Source organism: Delphinus delphis, chromosome 14 (assembly GCF_949987515.2).
Source record: "Delphinus delphis chromosome 14, mDelDel1.2, whole genome shotgun sequence".
Taxonomy (NCBI): domain Eukaryota; kingdom Metazoa; phylum Chordata; class Mammalia; order Artiodactyla; family Delphinidae; genus Delphinus; species Delphinus delphis.
In genome coordinates this window covers 13,910,756-13,935,615 of record NC_082696.1, presented here as the reverse complement: position 1 = coordinate 13,935,615, position 24,860 = coordinate 13,910,756, and the positions used below count along the sequence as shown (strand labels likewise).

Here is a 24,860-nt window from a genome sequence, read left to right as displayed (position 1 = left end):
AGAGACTACTTCATTACATAAACAAGTTTTCTTTACATCTTGAAGGGGAGTGGTGATATTAAACACTCTGGAGGAAAACAAAAGCAACGCACCCTTGCCCCAAATGAAGGCCAACATTACTTAAACACTACTTTAAAGAGGCAATGTTGAACCCTACTATTCTGCATAATTATTGAACACACAGAGTGAACACTGACAAATTCTCTATAGCTTGATTTCCTAAGTACATCCATTGACAACTGATGCCCTTTTCACCTGTAAGTCAGGCCTGAAAACAATAAAACTGAATCAAAGGCTTTAGATTCTTGAGCTTACCAGAAAAGCGTTCAGATGATCACGGACCATTTCCAGTTCTTGAGGAACTGTCACAGATTGTTGAGTCCAAAATTCTAGCCTGTCTTTTGCAGACTGTAACCAGTGGATGAGATCTGCAGATTCACTTTGATATCTGTAAGGACAGTAATAAGCCTATTAAGTAAACATCCAATTCTGACTTTGTGCTAACCTGTGTTAGTCACCAATGCTAATTTTAAAAGGAGACACAGGGCTTCCCTGGTGGCGCAGTGGTTGAGAGTCCGCCTGCCAATGCAGGGGATGCGGGTTCGTGCCCCGGTCCGGGAAGATCCCACATGCCGTGGAGCGGCTGGGCCCGTGAGCCATGGCCGCTGGGCCTGAGCGTCCGGAGCCTGTGCTCCGCAACGGGAGAGGCCACAGAAGTCAGAGGCCCGCGTACCGCAAAAAAAACAAAAGGAGACACAACAGATTTGGGAGAATAATGCCCTGGGTTGACACTCTCAAATTCCCTTCTCTTAATATTCATACCTTCAGCAAGTCAGTCTCTCTGAGTTTCAGCTTTCCCATCTCTAAGTTGCAAATAAAAATATCTTTCTCCTACTCCTTCACATTGAGGCTATTTAGAAAATATTTCATGATTGGGCTTCCCAGGTGGCACAGTGGTTAAGAATCTGCTTGTCAATGCAGGGGACATGGGTTCGAGCCCTAGTCCGGGAAGATCCCACGTGCTGCGGAGCAACTAAGCCTGTGTGCCACAACTACTGAGCCTGTGCTCTAGAGCCCACGAGCCACAACTACTGAGCCCACGTGCCACAATTACTGAAGCCTGTGCGCCCTAGAGCCCATGTTCTGCAACAAGGGAAGCCACCGCAGTGAGAAGCCTGCACACCACAATGAAGAGTAGTCCCCGCTCACCACAATTAGAGAAAGCCCGCGCACAGCAACAAAGACCCAACGCAGCCAAAAATAAATAAACAAAATAAATAAATATTTTAAACAAGAAAATTATTACATGATTGTTATTCAGAGTTCTTAGAAATAAAGGTGGCATAAAAATAAGGATTTCACTATGTAAAATCAACCCCCCACCTCTCTTGAATACCTCCCATTGCCCTCAAGAAAACCTTTACCTTCTCAAAACAAACTTTCTCTTCTTTCTCTCCTTCTAAGATATACTTGACCACCCATGTACAGTCAGTAGGCAGGGGAGACACCAGCTCAAAGGTAAGAGGTATTGCATAATGCCTGCCTCCCCGCCACATTTTTAAGTACATGTTTATACAATTATACAAGAATCCAGCTGGAAGGTTTGTGCTTGTCTTTATTTTCCAAACTCTGTGATAAGTTCCTAGAGGGATCACATCTTCGTCAACTCAGGTACCCAACAGCCTTATAAATACCCTGCAGCACTAATGTAAAAATCTGCAAAAGAGTCACTGTATTACCTGGTCCAGTGTTTCAATATTGTTTCCAATCTGTGAAGTTCCTTAGACACTTTGTTGGTGTCATTTAACCAGTGTTCTCCAAGTTGATTTAGCTGGCTTTCTAGATCTGAGCAGCTAACAGATATCAGAAGTCGTTTCCCATCATCTAGTACCTGATATAATTTGGGCTGGTATTCATTAAGGCTGGATTTCAAATGCTAAAATGATTGAAAACACTGGGTCAAAAGTTGAGATAATGCAATTTTTCTCCCCTAAAGATGGTAAGTTCTCCATAATGTTCCCATTACCTTTTAGTCAAATTTCAACTATTGGCACCCAAGTTTCATTAGAAGCTTCGAGACTTTTCATCTATATCTAAGAATATAACTTTAGGTGCACTTAAAACAGTCAAAGGATAATTATTTCAAGAATAGTGGGACGCCAACACAAAGTACAAAATACTGCTTGGTGGAGGCTAAGTTTTCAAAAGGGGCTTTCATTAAAAAAAAAAAAAAAGACCTTTCTATGTTATATTACGAAACAAATACTTAAAGTACTTAATAAAATATTTGATTGCAAGTTTGTTTAGATGCTGTTAAAACCATGGGAAAGCTTCCAAAGGAACTGTGGCAACTTTTTACACCAAGTTGTCATTTAGATGCTGACCTGGTAGAGTGTTATCCGGTCGATAAGCCTGTCTTCGCTCTCCTCCACCAAACCCACAGTCGGGATGCTGGTCTCCACCACCTCCAGCTGCCTGCTAAGCTCCCGCTGGTTCTCATCCAGATGGGACCATGTCTAGAAACACAGCATCAGTGTGTGAGCTAAACATCCTCATTAAGGAAGAGAAGTCCTCTTCGTGTGCAAATATGCATCTGACAGTCTCTTTAAAGACATGCCGGAGATGCCTGCGTTGGGGGTTTGCTTTGGGAAGCGAAAGATAGCGTTGAAGCAAGTCATCAGATGGTGATCTTGAAAAGCACTGTGAACGGGCTTTCACTTCTGCAACTAACTAGCTGTATGACCGGGGCAAGTTACTACGCTTCTCTGACCTCCCTCATTTTCAACATTAAAAAAAATGGGGATAATAATATCTTGTCCATTGTGAGGATTATATAGAATAATATGCAGCACACCTGGAACACAGCAGGCAGCTGAAATTCACAGTCTCATCCTTTACCGCAGTGAAAGGGATGGGTGTGTTTACTTTCCAAAGTGAACTAAATACATTACATTTGCAAATTAAAAAAACCCACACAGACATTTAAGAAATATGAATATATAGTATAGACATTCTACTAAGGAGAAATACCAAATCACTTATTCTAAGATTATAATTTTTAGGGAATTCCCTGGTGGACCAGTGGTTAGGACTCTGTGCTTCCACTGCAGGGGGCACAGGTTCAATCCCTGGTCGGGGAACTAAGACCCCACAAGCTGCACAGCGTGGCCAAAATAAAATAAAAGAAAATTATGATTTTTATTCTATTTAAAATCGGAAAATCTTTTCTTAATCATGTGAAGTCTTTTTCAATAATGTATAGCAAAAATCAGCAGTTTTTCAGTCCGACTATCGAGACCCCAAATATCGTCATGCCCAGTCTGAAACTGGTATTCATCTAGCTGAACTCACAGTAAGGCACAGCCTTTACCTCAATGTGGATAAGAAACACCAGGGGCACAGGCAACACATGACGCTGAGTCTGAGACACCTCCGAGGTCACAGGAGGCAAATCGCAGGAACGAAGGTGTCTTGCCTGAAGGGTCTGCGGTGCAGTAGGGAGTGTGCTGTAGGGGAGGGGCGGCATCAGGGGCTCACCTCGAGAATGTACTCCAACTCCACACCCCTCTTGTGAGCCCCTTTGAGCACAGCCGAAGCCTGCTCCATCAGGTCTGTGTGGAACTGAGTTTCCCGTAGGACCGCAAAGCTGATAACCTTCCTGAAGAGCGTTTCAGTCAAGATCATATGAGACTCCAGGCCCTGAAAGTACTCCTGCAATTTTTCAGATAGAAAGAGGTCAGCAACTCATTCATTTACTACCTTACAATAAAAATTGCTTCAAACCTGGAAGCTGATGGAACTTGGCTAATATATGGGTGATAGTGGTCCTCCCCTGCTGGCCTCCACTTACCCAGGCACTCACCGCTTCCTGCAGAGACGGGGGTGAGGTGGGGTGGGATGGGGGTCCAGCCTCCTAACTGGCCTCTCCTGGCCCCCCACTCAAAGCACCTACACTGTGCTGTGCTGCAGGTACTCTGTCCCCAAAACAGAGCCCTTCAGAGGCGAGCTGCTGCTGAAACACTCGTCCGCCCCCTCCACTCCTCCTGGTACCATCTGGGTGGACATTTGCTTCCTCCACCACAGACACTGGCCTCCTTTGTCCCTGGGACACATGAGAGGCCGCTCCCCACCTTCAGCCTCTGCCTGCCCTCTACCTCCTGCAATGTCCTCACTTGACACATTCACGATTTTTCTTCCTCCAGGGCTGGGCTTGAGCTCTACTCTTTTGTACTTAATACTCATGGCCAAGCACAGCTGGACACACACCAACTGGCATTCATATTTTTAAATTTCCCTCAGAACATACCTACACACAGCAGAACTGCAGGCCTTGCACAACCCTACAAATGTGTTTTAAAATATTACTTTCTATACATAAAAATCCCCAGAAGATGGGGAGAAGGTTATCCCATTTCCTGTTCCCAGCACCACGGATGAAACTAAAGGACCAGGAATCGTTAACACCAGCTAACACTGAGTGTGTACTACGTGCCAGGTGCCCTATGAACACTTCGGCAACCAACTCGTTGAATCCTCCTAACAACCCCTTAAGATAGGTAGTTTTATTTCCCACTTTACAGACTGCGCTACTCAGTCTAATGCAACATGCCCAAGGTCACACAGAGCTCTCCCTCAGAAAATGGTCTGGTCAGGAGAAGCTAGAACCATTATCTTCAACTGACAATTATTATATCATAGAATCTTAAAGCTGGAAGAGAACTTGGAAGTCATTTAGCCCAATGTTCACAGAAAGCTGATATTCCTATTACAACCCCGTCTCCCCCTGACAGCCCTGGATGGACTTCTCATGGCCAGGAGGGGGTCTGTTCAATGGCAGCCTGCTCCTTTTAGAGTTCTTCATCTACTGAGCTTTATTTCTCTGTTATTTATACTCATTGATCCCAGTTTCCCCTCTGGAATAACTCAGGATGATATTTTATTGCTGTGGTCAAAGATTTGAGAAAAACCAGCTGTGAACTTTAAAGCAATGTTTTCAAAGCCAAATGATAAGGCTTTAATAAATCACAAAGTTTTGGACAAAAACCTCTGGGAAAAGTAGCAACAAGCACAATTCTCCACGCCGCCCCCCCCCCCCAAATCTACCTTCATAAGCCACCAAAGAGCTATGTAATGGTAGAATGATAATCATCTGTAATCTTAGGGAATTTTTAAAGTTTCCTCATAAGAAATTTCCACTATCTGGGAGGTTGAGTCTCTGAACTGGCAAAAATGTTATTTTTGTAATATTACTAATAATGCAATTTGTGTGTGTGTGTGTGTGTGTGCATTAAACAGGCATTCCTTCACTAAGGAGCAGTGTCTAACCTGAACTTGGTTACGGTACACACTGATGGAACACTCTCAGGCTTCCCAAGTTTGGTTATATAGTAAAAGCACTTGCCGTCCCCAGGAAGAAACTCCTGAGGCCCACGGTAACCCGAGGCGCATGTACTTAAGGACCAGAAGAGCAAAGTGATGCATGTACCAGACATAAAGCCAGTCCAGAGCTGAGTGGGCAGCTCTGCATTCCCAGAGCAGAGTGGGGAGTTCTTGGCCAGGACAAGGGAGAGCAGAGAGAACACCTAGGACTAGATGAACACATGGGTGTGAGGGATGCAAAGGAAAAGGGCAGAGTGAAGAATGAAGCTGGGCTCCTTTGAAGAGAGTCCCTGGGTTTCCTGTCCACTGCAGTTTACGAAGGAGAAAGCATGGCTGACTGATCATTAAAATTACTGGTATGGTTGGTATTCTTTGTTCACTTACAGAATTATAGGAATATATACTCTCTAATTTTTCTGTGCTATTGAGTGCCAGTGGGCTTGAATATACATTTGTGGACCATTTTAAAGAGTAACTTATATGAGTAGAAACTCATAAACGATTGATAATGTTAGGTTTTACTAAATATATGTCAGTGAGTGAGAATGTGCTTTCAAAACTACATTTTCTTTCTCTCTGTTTTTTTTTTTTACCTTATGTTTGTCAAGTAGTTGTTGGATGTCTTCTTTGGAAGACACGATAATTTTCTGGTCTCCTGCCATCTTCTCGCGTCCGGTCTCCAGCAGGTCAGCCAGATCTTGCAGGGCCCTTTCATACTGACCCTTCAGTGCAAGATTCTGGTTCAGACCGCCCCGCCGGGAGCCAGTGGTCATCATCAGCTCATCGTACATGTCCTAAGAAACAGACAGATACTCACGCTCAATTCAAACCTACCTCTTCATGAGGTACGTTTAACACCTGTGCTCACAGGATGTCAATAGTTTCCATGGGGTTAAAACGCTGAAAAATTGTTCTTGTGGCTGAGGGAAATGTCATAGAAAATGTAGTTTCAAGTTTTATCATGCTCTCAAATTTTCTAATTTTAGAGTAACTGAATAGAGCATCCTCAACATTTGGTCTGCTAAGTAATAATCAGATTTGGGACTATTCCTTAAATAAAGAGCTACAGAAACAGAGGAGTTTAATGTGAGCAGAAAGCCTTTAAAACTTAAAAAGGCAATGTTTTTGCCAAATGTGGTGGGGTAAATAAATAACTATTTAAGCAGGAAAGACATTTTAGCGGACGATGATACACCAAATACAAAATTTATTTGAGCCATATGGACCTGATTAACGTATCATATTAAGGTTTAGCAGGCCAAAATGCCTCAATCTGGAAAAGTTCAACTTTAATGCCTATTTACAGCTATGACGCTTGACTCTTACACCTGACATTTAAGTACTGTCGGAAAACTGTCTAAAAAGGACAGAGTCGGGGCCATGGGCTCATCACATGATGAAATGTTAGATAATGGAATGAGATAGTTGAAATAAAAATGTTCTTTTTAAAATAAGAGGTATTTTATTTTCTCAAAAGTAAGAACTTGTGACCCTGTATTGGACTCATACTATTAATCCCTCAATGGTTCTGCAATAAGGCGTGTGTGCAGAGAAAACCTGACACACGCACATACTTTTTCTTAATATAACTTAACTGTGTTGCCTTTCAGATGCTACACTTTGCTGGTTTACTATCCCAGTATCTTCCTACCAACCTGAGATCAGATTCTTGCCTAAGTGCCAGATTTAGAAAAACACTAATCCAAAGTGTTAATTCTCTACTCCTGAAAGATGCCAGGGAGTCTGTTTGGATTTCAGCTACCTTTAATTTTTTGTTGTTGTTCTGGAATTAAAACAATGTCTGTTTTCCATTCAAACATGTATGAAATATAAACTATAATTTTGAACTTGAGAAAATACACTTTCTAAAAGTATTAGCTTAAGTATTTTTTCCTTAAAATTTTTTTGGGTGTAGTACAATACAGGGTAGATAGCCTTTTTTTAACTTTTCTAGGTAGGATTGCCAGTTATTAGATTTTCTACAGTAGAAAATAATATGCCACAACTGAACTATGCTATAATGCTTAGCCATCGGAATAATAATAATGTCAGAAAAATCTTCAAAGCATGAGAATACAAGAAAAGAGAAGAGCTAAAAAATTGGACACAAGGGTCCTCCAACAAATGCACACAGACCGCCCTGCAGTAAATCTCAAAATATGTCGATTTATTTTATTGTACTAAATACGATAGAAGTTTCAGAAAATGTTCTAAGAGTTACTTGGAAGAAAAATTGGGCCTAAATGACATGAATTTTATAGAGAAAGCCTGAAAAAATAGAGAAAATAATGTTTTCTTGCCTTCCAGTTAGGATGTACCATTGAAGCTGAATGCCATTGGAAGAAAACGGTACCTGGAGTTTGGAGAGTTCTTGCACCCAAGGCTGCTCAATCTGCAGCTTGTCACCACGCCTCTTCAACTCAGTGATTCCCGCATCCAATTCCTTTAGCCCATCTTCAGCCTGCTGTATTGCCTATATAAGATTGATGACATTTTATTAAAACTCCCATAAGCAATTTGCCATGCAAAGTATGATTATCGTGTCTCCTTATTTGCTCCTCTCTTCTCCACCTAAAACATTTGCCATGCAACATAAAAATGATGGTCCCCTATTAAACAGAAAAGTGAAGAAGGCCCTTTATTATACTACAGATCAGATATTTTAAAGGTAAGGAGGTTGGGGCTTCCCTGGTGGCACAGTGGTTGAGAATCTGCCTGCTAATGCAGAGGACACGGGTTCGAGCCCTGGTCTCAGAAGATCCCACATGCCGCGGAGCTACTAAGCCTGTGAGCCACAACTACTGAGCCTGCGTGTCTGGAGCCTGTGCTCCGCAACGGGAGAGGCCACAACAGTGAGAGGCCCGCGCACCGTGATGAAGAGTGGCCCCCGCTTGCCACAACTAGAGAACGCCCTCGCACAGAAACGAAGACCCAACACAGCAAAAATTAATTAATTAATTAATAAACTCCTACCCCCAACATCTTCTAAAAAAATAAATTAAAAAAAAAAAAGGTAAGGAGGTTGGAAGGGCTTAGCATGGAGGGTTGGGAGAACAATGGCTTCCTTGAACAAATAAGGGAAATGGTGAATAGCACCCTGAAGAAGAAGCATGATTTTAGGACGTCTTTAGAAAAAGGTATTTGCCTAGATGTTCTAGGGGATCGTGTTCTGGTTTTCTGAAATGCAGTTTTGAGCATCTTTGAAGCGAGATGCAGCGAGGGAAGAGGAAACTATGCTACAGCATGGTCAGAGAGAGCTTACTCCATTGTGAAATGGGAGGGCAAGCGATCAAGTATGAAAGTGACAGCTAGCGCTGAGCCTTGTCTTCTCAGGGTGAGGTCTACAGAAGCAGGACAAGGCATCAACCTGGCCTTCAAGGAGCTTCCAGTCTGCTTAGGAAGCCTGAGTAAACAGAAGAAAAGGAAACAAGGCTGAATACAGCTATGTACTAAGCTTGCTGCAGCTCATCCCTGTTAGAGGACTTCGGAGCAGGGAGACACCAGTGAATCCTGGAGCAGTCGAGGAAGGCTTTCGGAATAAAAGCAACCTCAGCTGCCCTGATGAAAAGAATATGGACTCCACATGGCAGATGAAACACACGTGTCTTATTTTCTCTTTCCTGAGTCCCCACCAAAACCACTGCCAATATTTTGTTTGCTTGTTTTCTGGGGTGTTTTTCCTTCATAAATCTACAAGGGCAAAGAAATAGGAAAGAGGGCAATACCAACAAAATTTTGCCAGCTGAAAATCAGAAGGATACACGGGAATTGACTTAGGAAAGCTGAGAAAGCTGGATCCTAAGCTAGCAGGGCTTCTTTATCACCGAATTAAAGCAACAGGAATCTCTGGAACCCTGGGCAACATGGGGTGGGTGCTAAATAAGGAGGGTTGGTGGAAAGCTGCTTAAAGAGCACCTCGATTCCCAGATCCCCTTCCTCATTCCACACTGGCTCTTCCCTTCCTTGGCGAAAGACTGAAAGTTCATTTTCTGGAGAAGGTAAAACAGATGTCTCTGGACTGAGGGGCACCAGGCACAGTTGTGGGCTCGAGTCCTTGACTGAAAACAAGGGGATAAAGTGACAACACCCACTGAATGCTGAATGTGGATCCCCTACGTCTCCTAGAGTGCTGAAGCCTTGTTTCTACTCTCCAGACAGAAGGGGGTGGGCGGGAGAATATGAAAAGACCAACAGAAAAGACCTAAAAAATCTGACACAAGGATTCTCCAATAGCCCACACAGATCATCCTTCCATAAACCTCAAAACTGTCAAGCCCCATCCATTCATGAAGTTCCCATTCAGTCTCTCATCCTAAATGCGAAGAGACAACAAAGCATTTCCATATAGCTGAGAAAAGCCTCTAACATGAAAGACGGAGACCAAAATAGGCCAACAAATTAAAAGCAACCTGGAGGGGAATAGATTATACAGGAAAAACCAACAAATAAAAACTCCCCCCAAGTCCCCCCAAAACCCTTTCAACCCCCAAATCACTAATATACCAGAGAGATTCTAAAAGACAATGCATCTATTTGAAAAAGAACAGGATACTACCCAAAAGTGGATACTACTTCCCAGTCTCTGAGAAGATTAAATGCATGAGAGCAGATATGCAGAAGTCAACAGAAAAGTTTAGAGTTGAAACTGAGGAAGTGTCCAGAAAGCAGAGCAAAAAGACAAAGAGAGACATGTCCCTCGATAAGAAAGTTAGAGGATTGGACCAGAACATCCAGCATCTGCCTAAAAGGAATTTCAGAAAGGGAGACAGATAAAATAGAGGGATGAAAACTATTTAAATAACTCTTAGAAAATGTTCCAGAATAGAAAGATGAGAGCTGCCAGATCAAAAGAGCCCACTGAGCCCCCAGCCCGCTGGATGAAACAGACCATCCCCAAGGCGTGTCGCTGTGAAATTTCAGAACACTGAGGCCTTCGGGAATTAGAACAATTTTCAATTCCTCAAGCCAACACTGGAAGCTAGAAAACAATGGAGCAAAAGCCTCCAAACTCTGTAAAGAACTGACCAAGGATTGTATAAAGAGCCTGGCTATGAGCAGTATGTGAGCATATGACTGGAACATTTCCAGACATGCAAAACATTGAAAACTATATGTAGCACGCATCCTTTCTTAGTAAGGATGTGCACTAAGGAAACAAGGAAGCAATACAGTAAAGAGAAAGACCTGAAGCTCAGGAAAGAGAAGACCCAGCAGAAGGGAGAAGTGAAAGAAATTCTCAGAACGGTAGTAAAGGGAGATTGAAGAAGACAGCTGTGCAACAGGCTTATGGGGCAACAGGTCTGTTCTAGGTCAGAATGACACGACTCCAAAGATGAATATATCCCCATGCTTCTGCTACTGTTACCTCTTTAACCCAAGGAGGGTAGGGATGGGATTAGCACTTTTTGAGTTGCTTTCCATTTATTCAGCGAAATCAGGAGTAATTTATTTTTATCTCTGGAATTTACATTGGTTGTATTGGTCAATAATCAGTAAAAGTGTTACTTGTGATCATACGTATCCTAAATTTCACATTAGAAATTCAAGGCAAAGCACTCTTATGGCTGCTCAAATTCTGTTTGGGATTGGGTACATTATAAGCCAAAAATAAAAAATAAAAATAAAAAGGGGTCCTTTCAAGTAGAAGTTATGACGCAGAAGAATGATTTTCAATTTGGGAAGAATGAGGGACCTCTGTTAAAAAACAGATGAAATTAGGGTGCAGAAAGATACATATTCAAATATAATTTTGCAAACTGTTTTAGATGGTCAGAGAGGGAGAGAGATCTAGATATCTCAACCTATAGGGAAGTATTTGAGGTGGTCTGTATTTCAGGTGATTCCCTATGGCCTCTACCCACAGAACCATTAGAGGTCTACTGAAACTAGGGTATGCAATTCTATTAAAGCACACATTTTCATCATTACTTAGTTTACGAAATGGGATGTTCTGTGTAACATCCTTCCCATTGCCTCCCTCCTCCTGAGCTGTCATGTCAAGCACCAGATGCAGGAGTTGGCACTGACACTTATCCTCACCCCCAAACATCCCTAGTGACTTTCCACTGCCAGTGGTCTCCAAGCTACTCACCCAAAAGTACCCAAAAGTGTTTAAGATGATCGATGAGAATGAAACACTGTGTCTTTCCTTTATATACAACCACATGCATTTTTAATTTTCACTTGTGTGTATGCTTTATAACACAGTACCTGCTTGTAATTTATAAATAAGTAAATACACATGTATTTGTGGTGTGTGCTTATTGTTTTAACCAATGAAGTGCACAAGCAATAAAGTTGACCACTCGTTTGTAGAACAAAGTCCAAATTCTCTGACATGCAACAGACTCTATAAGTTGCTTCAAATTTCCTCTTTGAACCCTACTTCCCCTCAATCACCTTTGTTCATTGTTCAGTTCAGCTGAACAGGATTACTTGCTTTTCTCCCGAAGTGCCCTGAATGGTCTAACATTTATGCCTTTGTTCTTGCTGTTCTTTTTACTAGAACACCTTTCTTCCCAGTCTCTGTGTGTCCAAACTTCTAAGTCCAGTTCGAATTTCCCTTTACAAAATTTTCCCTAATCCTACCACCGCTGAAGGTAATCTCCCAGCTTCTAAACATCCATAGTGCTTCATGTGTAACGCTACCAGGACGGTCTGACTCCCTGTCGAGTGTCATTGAGGTTCATGTCTAATCTCATGGTTAGGTGGCAAACACCTTCAGGTCAGCATCTGTCACTAACACCTTTTCCTCTCTCACATTTCCTGGTTACACACAGAAGTAAGTGACAGAGTCAATGTAATCTGTAAACCTGGTACTTAAAAACAAAATAGATGACAAACAAAAATGCTACAGTAAGCCATTAATATTCCAAAGAATATGTGGAATTTCATAGTAAATCAGATCTACTCATCGCACTTGCTCTTATGGAAAAAGGCGGCTGTAAATACCTCTATTTGCTCTGCCACAGGCTGTTCAAACACATTTGCCAGTTTCTGCAGAATGATGTATTTGTGGTCAGCCAGTGATGCAAACAGCACCTTCAGATCATTCTGAGGAGGAAAGCAACAGGAAGGCTTAACATGTGTAACAGGAAATTCAAAATGGCTGTAAATATAACACACATTCTTAGAAATAATATACAGGGGTAGGAATTTAATTGTTTCCAGAAGAAACAATATTATCTTACGGGAAAGTAAAAGGAACTGGTAACAATTTATACAAGTGCTAAAAAATTTACACCAAGTGCTAGAATTTGTTATACAAAGCATTTCCAACACAACACAGATGGAGACGAAGTACACAAATAAAAAGCAATATTGGTCACCCAAATGTTCTTGTTATTTCTGTAATAAAGGAGCACATTTAAACATTGCAGCAGAAATATTACACTAAGGACTTCTAGCTAGTAAAACAACCTGGACGTGGTGTTGTGTTTGGGGGAAAAATATTATTCTTAAGAATAATTATGATCCTTTTTTTCCTCTCTCCTCTCCTTCCCTCTCTCCCTCACTTCCTTCTTTCTCTTATTTTCAAAGAATTTGCACAAGCTTATAAAAAGCCATCCAGAAGTTTAGAAGATAAACATTATTCACAGTGACCAAAGGCATATGAAAAGACAACACAAAAAAATCTTAGCTAAGCCTACTCATAAACGTTACTCATTTAAATGTCCAAATATACTTATATTGAGTTAACTCTGTACAGAAAGGAGATAACTCTCAGACTTTTTGATACTCAATTCTAAAAGGAATAATCAACTAGAACAAAGCTTGAATTATAACATTTTTAATTTTTCTCCTGAAATATCAACAAGTAAGCTCTATTTCTTATTAGTTAGAAACCGCTGTGATGGGCTGGTTGCTCATCATAGGCTGAAGTCTGACTTATCACATTCTCTTCAGCGGGAGCTGATCACACGTGTGTATGGTACCAAGATGCAAAAATTCTGACTGTCTCATGAGTAGAAGGATAATCACACCAAAGAAGAAAAGAAGTCTTTAAGGATACATGGTAGCATTATAACACAAAATACGAGGCTGAAGCAAAAGAGTAGGTGTATTATGCAGTTTAAAAAGAAAAGAAGAAATAGAACTGAACGTGAGATTTAGAGAAAAGCATACGGTCCTAAGAGGCAGCAGCTGCCACTAACCAAAACCCAAACCAATCTGCAAGCCTAGCTGCAGACTAGACGAGAAATTATAAGAACAGCACTGGAAAAACGATGCCAGAAACAAGGGTTCTGCTTATGAGTTATGATAATGCTTGTGTCATCAGCTGTGCTCAGGGTAAGGCCACGTGGGCCATTAGAACCATGATACATTTATCTGTTTATATGCATAAGAAAAGAGGTTCCCATTCATTTGAACAGATTCAAAAGAAGTAAAATCCTTATTACCTACATGTATTTAGAAAAACATTAGTTCCGTTAATCTAAATGAGTAGATAAGTATAAAGGTGGGTTAGAAATGAAGAGGGTATATGTATTTCCTGTATATCATCTTTACATGTTTAATAGCACATTTTCTAGATTAATCATATTCTACTCCAGGTAATAGAGAACAGAGTTCACATTTCTAGAAGCTGTGCTAATGACTAGACGAGACTAGCCAAGAAGAAAGTAAAGCAGAGAATATGACTGATTTAAAAATTACTAAATAAAGGACTTTAAGAGGGGCTTATAACCATATGGACGTTGGTATTTTCTTAAGAATGAAAATCCAAAGGCTTTAACCATTTCTTAATACCACACTTGTGATACAGCAGGGTATTTAAGGTATCTATATACTACACACATAACAGACATCACAATTTTTTTCTTACAGTTACTGGAATTACTTGTCGGGCATAAAGAGGTGGGCTTCTAGCTGTCTGAGAAACAGGAAGCTTCAAGTTTTAAAATCATTTGTGTTGCCCTGCTCATTCAGTAAGAAATTCTTTCATTTTTTACTTTTTAAATAAAATATTCAACTATAAAAATGTCTAGGAAATTTATTTGGGTTTAAGTCTATGAATAAAAGTTTTAAAAATACAGAATAGGTGATAATTAACTTGTGATTCCATGTAGATAACATACTTCTACATAACATCTACCCATTTTCCAGATTGTCTGTTGGGTATAGGATAACGTTAACATCTGGCAAAAGCTAATACTCAAAAGTTAACTGGGAGCTTCCCTGGTGGCACAGTGGTTGAGAGTCCGCCTGCCGATGCAGGGGACGCGGGTTCGTGCCCAGGTCCAGGAAGATCCCACATGCCACGGAGTGGCTGGGCCCGTGAGCCGTGGCCGCTGAGCCTGCGCGTCCGGAGCCTGTGCTCCGCAACGGGAGAGGCCACAACAGTGAGAGGCCCGCGTACCGCAAAAAAAAAAAAAAAAAAAAAGTTAACTGTAAAATGAAGGCTACCATTCCAATAAGTGCTGAGCACTGAGAGTATACCAGGTGCTCAGTGCAAAGTAAAATGGTTTGTGACTTGACTTTTAATTATCTAACACTGGAACTCCTTCTCTCAATTAAATTGGAGCACAGACATTTTGAAATGTCAGTTTTTGTTTGTGAGCTGGCCACCAGCAAGTAGAAACTTGTTGGCAGAGAAAAATAGAGAAGATGATTGAAAGAGAATTTCAAGATTACTTGTTCTTCTCTTGATCCTCTACCCAGAATAAGTTCCAGAGTATTCGTGCTTAGTTCAGTTTTTACTCTGACTGGCTATGATTACCAATAACAACTGAAAAGTACCAGAGACACTAGCATAGAGAACGCAATTTGAAAAAGGGAAACATGGCTCCTGGTGATACACCCATTTGCACTTTTAACCCACCTCATTCATGGCCAATTGACTAGAATGCTATTAAAACTCAGTGTGTTATTTTATGCAAGAGGAATTTTAGAGGAATGAAACAAGTTTCCATAAGTTGCACAACAGTTTAGCTGATTTGAGACATACTATGTACAGATGTACATGCAATCAGATCTTGCATTCAAGACAAAATACCCAAATAATCAACCCCAGGTTTTCTAACTGAAAGGGAAATGCTCTTTCCTCTCTGTGTACTACACAGCATAACAGATACAAATGCAAATATCCAATGCAGGTCATTCTTCTAAGCCACAGACTTGCGACTATTCACCTGAGTATTTTAATTCTACCTGATATCCTTGCCCAGCCAGTGGTACTGCTAACGACCCAGTCTTGCCCCTTGGTCCATGGCACTGCTCCCACCTGTCTTTTCTGTCAGCCAATGCCCCCCAGATGCTCACGTCAGAGTCCCTGGAGTTCCTCAGCAGTGCCCCTTTCTCTTGTTGCCCAGATCCAAACAGACGCTCCCCTATTGATTCTGCCTTCCAAATATATCTTGAATAAGTCTACTTTTCTCCAACTCCCCCGCCATCATCCTAACAATATAAAATATACAAACATTCTTTGAGTCGAATCCTGGCTCCAGTTCTTGATGGTTAAATAACCTTGGAGAAATAATTTAACTTTTCCACTGGTTTTAGATCCTATATCTATTATCATAAATACTACTATTAATTGCAGCAACAGTAACAAAACGTGCTGAGTGCTTACTATGTTTCAGACACTGTTTAAAGTATTTTACACATTTTAACTCATTTTTTCCTCACAAAGCCCTAAAAGGTAGTTACCTTGGGCATGGTTTAATAGTTGAGGATACTTAGGTCAGAGAAGCAGCTAAGGTTATACAGCAGTAGGTGATAAAAATCATCATATTATTATTATGTCAATAATACATGTGAAGATTTCTTGTGAGTAGAGAAATGATACACAAATGTTTGTGATAATTTTAGTTTATAGTTTTAAGAATGTAAACTACTGGAAGGCAATGATAATTTGTCCCTCTAGATGAATATCTAGAAAATTCCACATTTCCTGGCGAGTGCTATGTTTGACACTTTACAGTATTTTTTTGGAAATCAAAATTTTACATCAACCCCTTGGCCCTAATTACATGTATTACATGAATCTATTTTATAAAACTTCTGTGTTCGCTACAAATAAAATTCAATTAGAATGTAAGCATTCCCAAAGGATGCTTTTTATTACTTCCTGCATGTTTCTTTGGTCTTATGTTTTAAACTCCAGTTTTATCAACTGGAAATTATCATTATAATATGCCATATATATGAGCTTCACTGGTTGAATTTAAAGTTCTATTCAGCCCTAAGTTTGGTTGGCTGATTTTCTCAACCTTCCACTTCTAGGAGCATCAAACTTTGTTTTCTATTCCTTGAGTTCAACCCCCTTGTTTTTCTGTAATGTTCTTGCCCTTTGTACCTTTGAAAAAAAATGTAGGTCTATATGTATATAAAAGGTAGGTCTATATCTATATACCTGGATAGGTATATAGGTAGGTCTATATCATACCTCGATAAGATCCTGTTTATTGTTGAAGGTAGCTGGAAAATGGTGAAACATCTTTTGATAATGTCTTACCTGGAAATTTAGTATTTGCTGAAGTCTTTCCTTCATCTGATGACATCGTTGATTTACTACTGAGTCTAGCAAAGACAATCTGCCCAGAAGACAACCCAAAGTGTCTTCGATAACATCTCGGTTATCACCATTCTCTGGAAAGGCTTGGGAAAACAAGTTCTTGTTCTTATCCATTTCTTCAGACATTTCCTTAATATCTTTGGCAAGAGTCTGGGGTTGATAAGAAAGTGCATTTCAATGTTTAGATCCATGAATTTACATACAAATCGAGTCATTTCCTCATAGGAAGGCCACTATATCTCTCATACTGCTCAGTGATAATTACATCTAAGGCAAGTTGGACCACTTCACACACTTCTGTAAATATTAGGCAAGTTACTGTTATTTTCCTCAGAAACTTTACATCATTTGCTAATACTAATATATAATATTTGGTGAAAAGATGAGTTTTCTAAGGTGTCACTTAGAAATTCATAATTCTTATTTTTAGTCTGTGTTTCACATGGGGAAGCTTTGCAATATACAACAGGGTTCCCACGGAGTCCTCAGTTTCTTCCACCTCCTACATACACAAGACAAAGAATAAAACTACAAAACATAAATATCTTTGACAGCTTTTGATATTTAGGCAATTCTTTTCTGCATTACGCTGCTTGGAAATATACCTCATTTGTCCCTTAGTAGAACTGTTTTATGCTTGACCTTCTTTACACGTAACATTAATTATCTGATGTCAGCATTTCAAGTACCGCGTAATGTCATACACCCACAGACACGGGCCGCCAAGCTTACCTCTTGGTTAAAGAGGCAAGTTTCCGCCTCTGCTGGTAGAAGCGCTGTGGCAGCAAATAAGCGATCCTCTACATCATCCAGCCACGTAGAGGTAGCCGAGACCCCGTCGTATAGCTTCTGTTCCAAGTCAGCGTTCTGCCTCTTTGTCCCTCCACCCTGAGAAAAAAAGGAAGGAACAAAGGATTAATTACAGTGTTTTGAGGAATCAAAGAAAAATACCAGGATGAGATGCTGGGGTCCAGTGGCTCTGCCTTTCCGGGGCTAATCACTAGCGCTGGGTCTCAACAGCTCACGCCCAGGGGTGGAGCAACCCCCTGGGATCCCAGATCCACAAGGAGACCAAGCGCACCACCCTACCTGGGCTGAAACCTCCTCGAAGGCCTGGTTCAATCCATCCAGCAAAGACGTCACCGCGGATTTATCCTGGGCCTGTCCGTCCCCTTTGTACAGTGGCATGCCAGACAGGAGCCGATTTGGCCTGCTGTAAAGCTGTAGGCAGACGGGAGAGCTTAGTTAGGACCAGTTGTACTCTATCCAGGTGTTCTCATTTAGAAATGAACACTGAAGCAGATGCTGGGAAAACTGTGTTTATGGAAACCTCTGCTGGAGAAAAACCACCTTACAACACACCATGTCCACTAAACATGATGACCAGATCCAGCAATGGCAATGTTTCCCTGATGGACCGAGAAAAAAAGAAAGAGAGAAAAGAAAATAGTGGGGAAAAATGCCTGAATTCTCATCATAGCCTTCCTCTCAACTTAATCTTGGTTTTAGCATAACCCATGATGAAATAATTCAGCCGAAATACCAGAACTAGACTGATCCCTTTGCTTTCATGATTCCTTTACTTCCCCCCTAAACTCTTCTAGGCAAACACAATGTCTCCCCAGTAAGGACTATGATATGGCCTCGCACTCAAACGTTTTAATGATGTTTCTGCTCAAACTCAGTGTCCTGTAATTTTTTAGAACACCTCATCTTGTCCTTACTTTTCAGGCTGATTAACTCATTATCCTCTACACATGCCAGGCTCATTCCCCACTGTGGCTGGATGCTCACCATCCAGCATCTCTTTATAATCCACTGCCTTAAATTCCACACCTCTTCTAGCCACTTTCCACTTTTTTTTTTTTTTTTTTTACTTTTGTTTCCTTTTTAATTCCTGCTAATGGAGCCTCCCCAGCTGCTTAATTTGTCAGAAATGTCTCAAGTATTTCCTTAGTTGGGTTACAGGTTCCTAGGAGCAGAAGCCATAGCTCATCCTGAGGCCAGGTGTTCTGCAGAGATGCTAAATACAGTGGAAGTGAACAAAGAAACATTGCTCTGAAAGACTGATGCCTTTTGACCTAATGAACTTGAGGCAAAAAAAAAAAAAAAAAAAGTGCCTGTTTTTACACTTGAGATTAGTTAAGTATATCATCCAAGTGTACAAAATTGTCAGTAACGTAACATGAAAAATGAGGGACTTCGGAGTTAAACAGACCTGCATCTCCATCCCAGTTCAGCCTCTTCTTAGTCACAAGACCCTGAGAAATTATCTAATCTCTCCAAGCCTTAGCTGACTGATCTACGAAGAGAGGTAATGTCAACCTCACCACAGCATTGTTATGTTAACACCTAGAACACAAAATATGTTCCTAATAGATCATTCCCTTTCTTTCTGGAAACTCACAGCCGGACTACTTCTTCCTGTACTTTTCTCTCACCTCTTCTCACCAAAGAGAAGAAAGTGCTGACAGGGCACTGAGAGAAAAAGCAGCTCTCCCAGATGAGAGCAGGTATGGTGGAGACGTCCAGGTCAGCAATGCTGGATGGGTGACCCATGCAAGTGTTTAAGCTGAATGGACAAGAGGCAGAATCAGGGGTCGGGCATTTCACGAATGAATAGTAGTAAGTAAGCATGGAATGTGACTAGAAATATCCCAGATTTATCTGACTTAGGAGAGTCAGAAAAGGCTGCAGTCCACCATTTAGGACTGTAAATACCACTTACAGACAAAGGAATGGGGAAATCCTATAACATGAACAGTGCTGTTCTGAGGTCCAGGAGATCTACGTCGGCAATCAAGAACTCAAGCCATGAGTCTGAGGAATGTTTGATCGGGGTGTGAAGAAGGATTCATTCAACACAGGTAGGAGGTCCATGCAAAAGGTATAAGGGCCCTGTGTGCCAGGGTGGGCCCTGTGTGCCAGGGTGGAGTATGATTTCGAGACAACTGCCTCTGGAGAGGGAGGGCTTTCTATTCTCCAGGGCCAGAGCTGGTGACGGTCCTGTGGACAGAGGCAACGAAGGCCCTGGCCAGGGAGTGAGAAGGTGTGAATGCCACAAGAGGCTGTAAACGGAGACAGAGGTGAATGGCTCTGTACGACTTACGCACGGCTCTCAGCAGATGGGGCACCTTTAGACATCCCCCTTTCAGGTGATCCTGGCAAGGTGTACCTGCCCTACAGTGCCCGCTTTGTCAGCTCCTGCCTTTCCCTCCTCTGTAATTATTGATACCCTTTCTCTTCCGGGGTCAGCCTCTCCCAGCTCCTAAGCTAGTCCGGAGCAGAGCAGTGAAAACAGCAGCTTCCCCAGATCCACAGTGAAGGTCTTAGAACTTGCTCTGATGATACCTCCGTGGTGGGATGGCCAGAGCAGGGCTGACCCAGGACCTGGGCTAGGCTTCTATCTCCAGCATCCTGCCGGGCCACAGCTGTGGTGAGCATCACAGGCTTCCCTGACTAGTTCTTAAGGGGTCAATCTCTCTGACTCTCTGTTGTTCTCAGGCTTCTGCTTAGGGTGAACTCATAGCTATTATCTATCTGGAACCTTCTATTGCTATATTTAATTCCACTGGATTTGGCTTGCTTGTTGGAACCAAGTCCAACATCACGAGTATCCACCCATCTTGGGAACCAGCCTACAGATGGGCCAATGACCACTGTAACTGACCCCTGAATTCCCCTCCCTTTAGCTCCACTGGGGTCCCAGTGTGTTTCCCAGTAAGATCTTCGGAAATGATTAAATACTGGAAGTAGCAAAAGAAAATAAGATAACCTGATAACTTACTGACAAATTTGTAGCTTTTTTTTTTTTTTTTTGGCCTGGATGTGTATATCCTTAATTTTCAAAGTTGTGGGAAAAAAGGGGGGGTCCATTTGAAATTTAATGGTTTACGCTAATGAGTCATCAGATATTAATCTTCTCTGAGGAAAACAGTATCTAGAAGTCAAATAAACTTCCACATATCATTATAAAGAGATATGTGAAACAGGCTTGTTAAGAAGAGTGTAGGATGAGTAATTTTTTTATGTCTTATTTTGGAATTGATAATGAAATATAGGTTGTTGCACAGTTATATTCCCTCCCATAGCATAAGCTGTACATCTTTTATATCAGTTAATATGTAAAAGCAAAACGTTCGATACCACTTGCTCTTGTTCGTGTTGCAGAACATTCTGAAGTAGTTTCTGCTTGGTGCTAAATTCCTGATGGAGGCTTTCCCATTTCATTCTCATCTGGTCTTCAGCAGGTGATTTCTGCCCTTCCATCCCCAACTCCTGGGATAACACATCAGGTTTTTCGCTATTAGAAGAATAAATAATCTAAGTTTACAATGTGTGTAAAAAGGCAATAAGTTCTAGGTAATTTATTATGTGTACTAGATCTGGCTTCTAAAATTGCAACCAGATTATTTCAGTCATTAGCTTATACTTTAAAAATATAAATTAAAATAGAAAACTTGAGACTAATAGTAAAGCAAGTATATTCTTACTCATATAATTGAACCATGAGCACAATAATTAAAAAAATACACTGAAAACAGCTCAGCATTAAAGATAAAAATAACTGTAACTTTTAGAAAGCAGACGATAAGACTTGTATCCTTTGACAAATAGCCCACAAACTGATTCAAAAGCCCTAAAAATGCTGCCTAGTCTATTGAGAGTTTTCACCCTGAGTCCAAGGAAAATACTACAGAACAGGTTTCAGGACATGCAATAGGAGTACAGAATGTGGAAGGGTCATCCTTAAAGAGAGGCATAAGGTAGCATCTGAGACTATGGCTCTGGGGGTGAGACAGATCTGGGTTCCCTGTTCCAGCACATGAGATTTGTGACTTTGAGTAAGTCACTTCACTTCTCAGAGCCTCAATTTCCTCATCTTTATTTTTTTTTATCCTTTTGGCTGTGCCGTGTGGCACGTGGGATCTTAGTTCACCGACCAGGGATTGAACCCCGGCCCCCTGCATTGGAAGCGTGGAGTCTTAACCACTGGATCGCCAGGGGAGTCCAATCTTCTCATCTTTAAAATGAAGATAGTACCTATCTTGCAGAAGTATGAGAATTAAATTTAGAGAAGATATGCATAATGCCTATGACCCTATCTGGTCAAAAACAGCCACTCAGTCAATGCGGCCTAATGATAATGGTAATGGCAATGATAAGAACCTGGGGGACCCAAGTTCCAATAGGTCCTAGTTTGTCAGGGGTTTTGAAGTCCTAACTAGAACCAACCGAAAGCCATACTAGATAGCCATTACTATTACTTTGATGGAAACTTTTGCTCAAGTGAAGAAAAAAAATAACCAGTTCATTGGCAGAATAATACTATACACTACCCCAAAGCCAATTCTTTTCAGAATAAGCATTGAATACAATAGTTTCTTTAGGTAGGTCTGTTGAAGTAAACCTTAAAAAATTATCTATAAGGCTATGATGCAGCACTTCTACTTCTAAGATATAACAGAATCTTTCTTACCTGCACACTTAAAGACATGTTAAGAGGTTAAGTTCAACAATGCTAGTAATAGCAAAAAACAAACAAAAAAAAATGGCAACAATATAAAGGCCCATCAATAAGAAAATGGGTAAGTTGTTATAGTTACAAGTTAAAATACTGTTAAGCAGTTACAATGAAAAAACTAGATCTATATGTATCAACATGGATTGATCTAAAAAAGTAATGCTGAGTGAAAAAATATCAAAATAAAATTGATACCTCTAATTTTGCTATATTAGTCTCTGGATTTTTCTGCCTTTTTTTTTTTTTTTTTTTTTTTTCCTTTGGCCTCATCCCACGGCTTGTGGGATCTTAGTTCCCTGACCAGGGATAAAACCTGGGCCCTCGGCAGTGAGAGTACAGAGTCCTAACCACTGGACTGCCAAGGAATTCCCTAAGGATTTTTCTGCTTTTTAAAAAGCATTTTAAATAAAAAACAAGTTTTAAAATTCTTCTGAAATTAAATTTCTTTATTGTGCTGTTTTTTGGGGTGGTGGACTGCAGTGCGTCACTTTTAATTCATTTATATTTGCATAACAATTTAGTATAAAACCTGGGGATATCTGGGAATTCCTTGGCGGTCCAGTGGTTAGGACTCCGCTTTCAGCGCAAAGGGCTTGGGTGCAATCCCTGGTCAGGGAACTAAGATCCCGCAAGCCGTGTGGCCAAAAAAGGAAAAAAAAAAAAAAAAACTCCTGGGGATATTTAATATGTATATATTCTTATGTTTAAGTATTGACACATATATAATGCCACCAGCAAATTAAATAAGAACACAGCCTTTCGTTTCCCATAGAAAATATTCTTCTTTTCCTTTGATATTTATATCAATTAATTTCCAGTTGAGTTTCCTTAGTGATCTTGGAAGGACTCCTCCATCAAGGACTCCTCCACGTCACGTAGTACTTATTCCTTATTTATTAAATTTGTAGCCATGAAGCAAACCATGCCCATCCCACAGGGATTTTCTGACATAAACCAATTCACACTTGATAGTCTTAGAAAATCAGCTAATATGTTGAAGGCTGACTATATAAAGTTTTTCCCTAGCAACGTTATTCTGTTCTTTTAAAAATATATACATATATTTTTCTTTTGACTTCTGGATAGCGTTTAATTGATGGTTGTTTGTTTGCTCGGTGTATTTACCAAAAGGCACGGCTGCTCTGTCATCAACTAGATTTAAAGGAGATTTTTCTAAAGATTTTGTATAAAAATTAAAGAATGTGTAAGTATTTGGAGTAAATGTTCTACAGAAAGCCAGTACTGCACTGCAAATTTCTCTTTAAAATATTTTTATATTTGAACGCGCAATTTATAGCTGTTTGTCTTTCATTTGGCTCCTTTCCAAAGCTAAAGGCCAAGGAAAGAAAAGAAAATCATGGCAAGAAAGTTGCAGAATATTCCTACCGCGGCTTCTCGTGACTCTACATACAATGAGGAGGCAATGTGTGGATGTGTTCTTCGTAAAAACAGAGTTTGGCAAAAATATTCAGAAAACTATGAGGGATGAAGAAACGTCTTAGAAGAACTGGGAACAGAAAAGAAAATGCAAAGTGAAGGCAAGTCTCTACTCAGAGTCGAAACAGCGTTCCTCGTTTTAGATTTATACAGACACATGTTTATGGCCTTATCAGCATTTTTAAGCCTGAGGACAACAGAGACTTTTAAAACCCCATTATATTTTAACACAATGTGTACAGTATTAGGGTTATTTTAATGGAATTCCTGACCATAGATGTTATTCATTCCTATTTTATGTATTCATTCCTATTCTTTTAAATTGATATTTATTAGTTGTATCAATATTTTTACTGCTTTTTGTTTTTCTTTCCTTGAATATCTTCCTATTTCTTATATGTATATACATATATAGTCAACACGCATGTCATACGTCAGCAACTTTATGTCAAACTGAATAACCTTAAAAAAAAAAGGAAAGAAAAATCTCCAAATCTACCCTCGCCAAAGTTACCTTTGATCATCCACATCTACTCTGGTTCTTACTCATACATGTACTATACATTCAATTTTATATCACATTTTTTACTTAGGACCACATATACATTTTCTGATATTGTTACATAATTTTTTGTTAAGATTATATAGGCATAAAATGTTTCTTAGGCCTTTTTTTTTAATAGGCATTTCTGCCTTTTTAAATTATTTGGTATTATAAATAATATTTCAAAAGTCATCTTTATACCATGTATTTCCTCCAAACAAATGTTCAGAAATGAAAACACTGGAGGCCATGGAGTTAAAGCTCTTTGACACATGATGGTTGTCAAAGGATGCTGCTAAATTTCAACCGTTGGCATTGCATGAACACAGAGGTTTCGCTGAAAGTTTTTTTTTTAATGTTTTAGATTTTAAAGATACTTCTCCTATATATCCTTTCAGTTGACATTCACAATGTTCACAGCACAGCCCTTCTGTGATGACGGTAGTCAATTATTACTCTAA

General features: G+C 40.4%; 1 protein-coding gene across 17 annotated transcripts in view; it reads right to left on the bottom strand.

The window, feature by feature from the left end:
• Nucleotides 1-24,860, bottom strand: part of SYNE1 (spectrin repeat containing nuclear envelope protein 1) — a 464,275-nt gene that overhangs the window by 114,828 nt on the left and 324,587 nt on the right. For 15 of the 17 annotated variants that reach the window (XM_060029753.1, XM_060029751.1, XM_060029760.1 and 12 more), the window contains 11 exons: nucleotides 21,041-21,197; nucleotides 17,984-18,115; nucleotides 17,627-17,782; nucleotides 16,835-17,044; nucleotides 12,331-12,432; nucleotides 7,733-7,852; nucleotides 5,973-6,173; nucleotides 3,538-3,711; nucleotides 2,385-2,516; nucleotides 1,740-1,936; nucleotides 316-448 (listed from right to left, as the gene is read on the bottom strand). In XM_060029753.1, coding sequence (XP_059885736.1) covers nucleotides 316-448; nucleotides 1,740-1,936; nucleotides 2,385-2,516; nucleotides 3,538-3,711; nucleotides 5,973-6,173; nucleotides 7,733-7,852; nucleotides 12,331-12,432; nucleotides 16,835-17,044; nucleotides 17,627-17,782; nucleotides 17,984-18,115; nucleotides 21,041-21,197 — 1,714 coding nt within the window. The remainder of the gene's footprint in view (nucleotides 1-315; nucleotides 449-1,739; nucleotides 1,937-2,384; nucleotides 2,517-3,537; nucleotides 3,712-5,972; nucleotides 6,174-7,732; nucleotides 7,853-12,330; nucleotides 12,433-16,834; nucleotides 17,045-17,626; nucleotides 17,783-17,983; nucleotides 18,116-21,040; nucleotides 21,198-24,860) is intronic. The other 2 variants (XM_060029768.1, XM_060029769.1) reach the window with 1 other exon arrangement.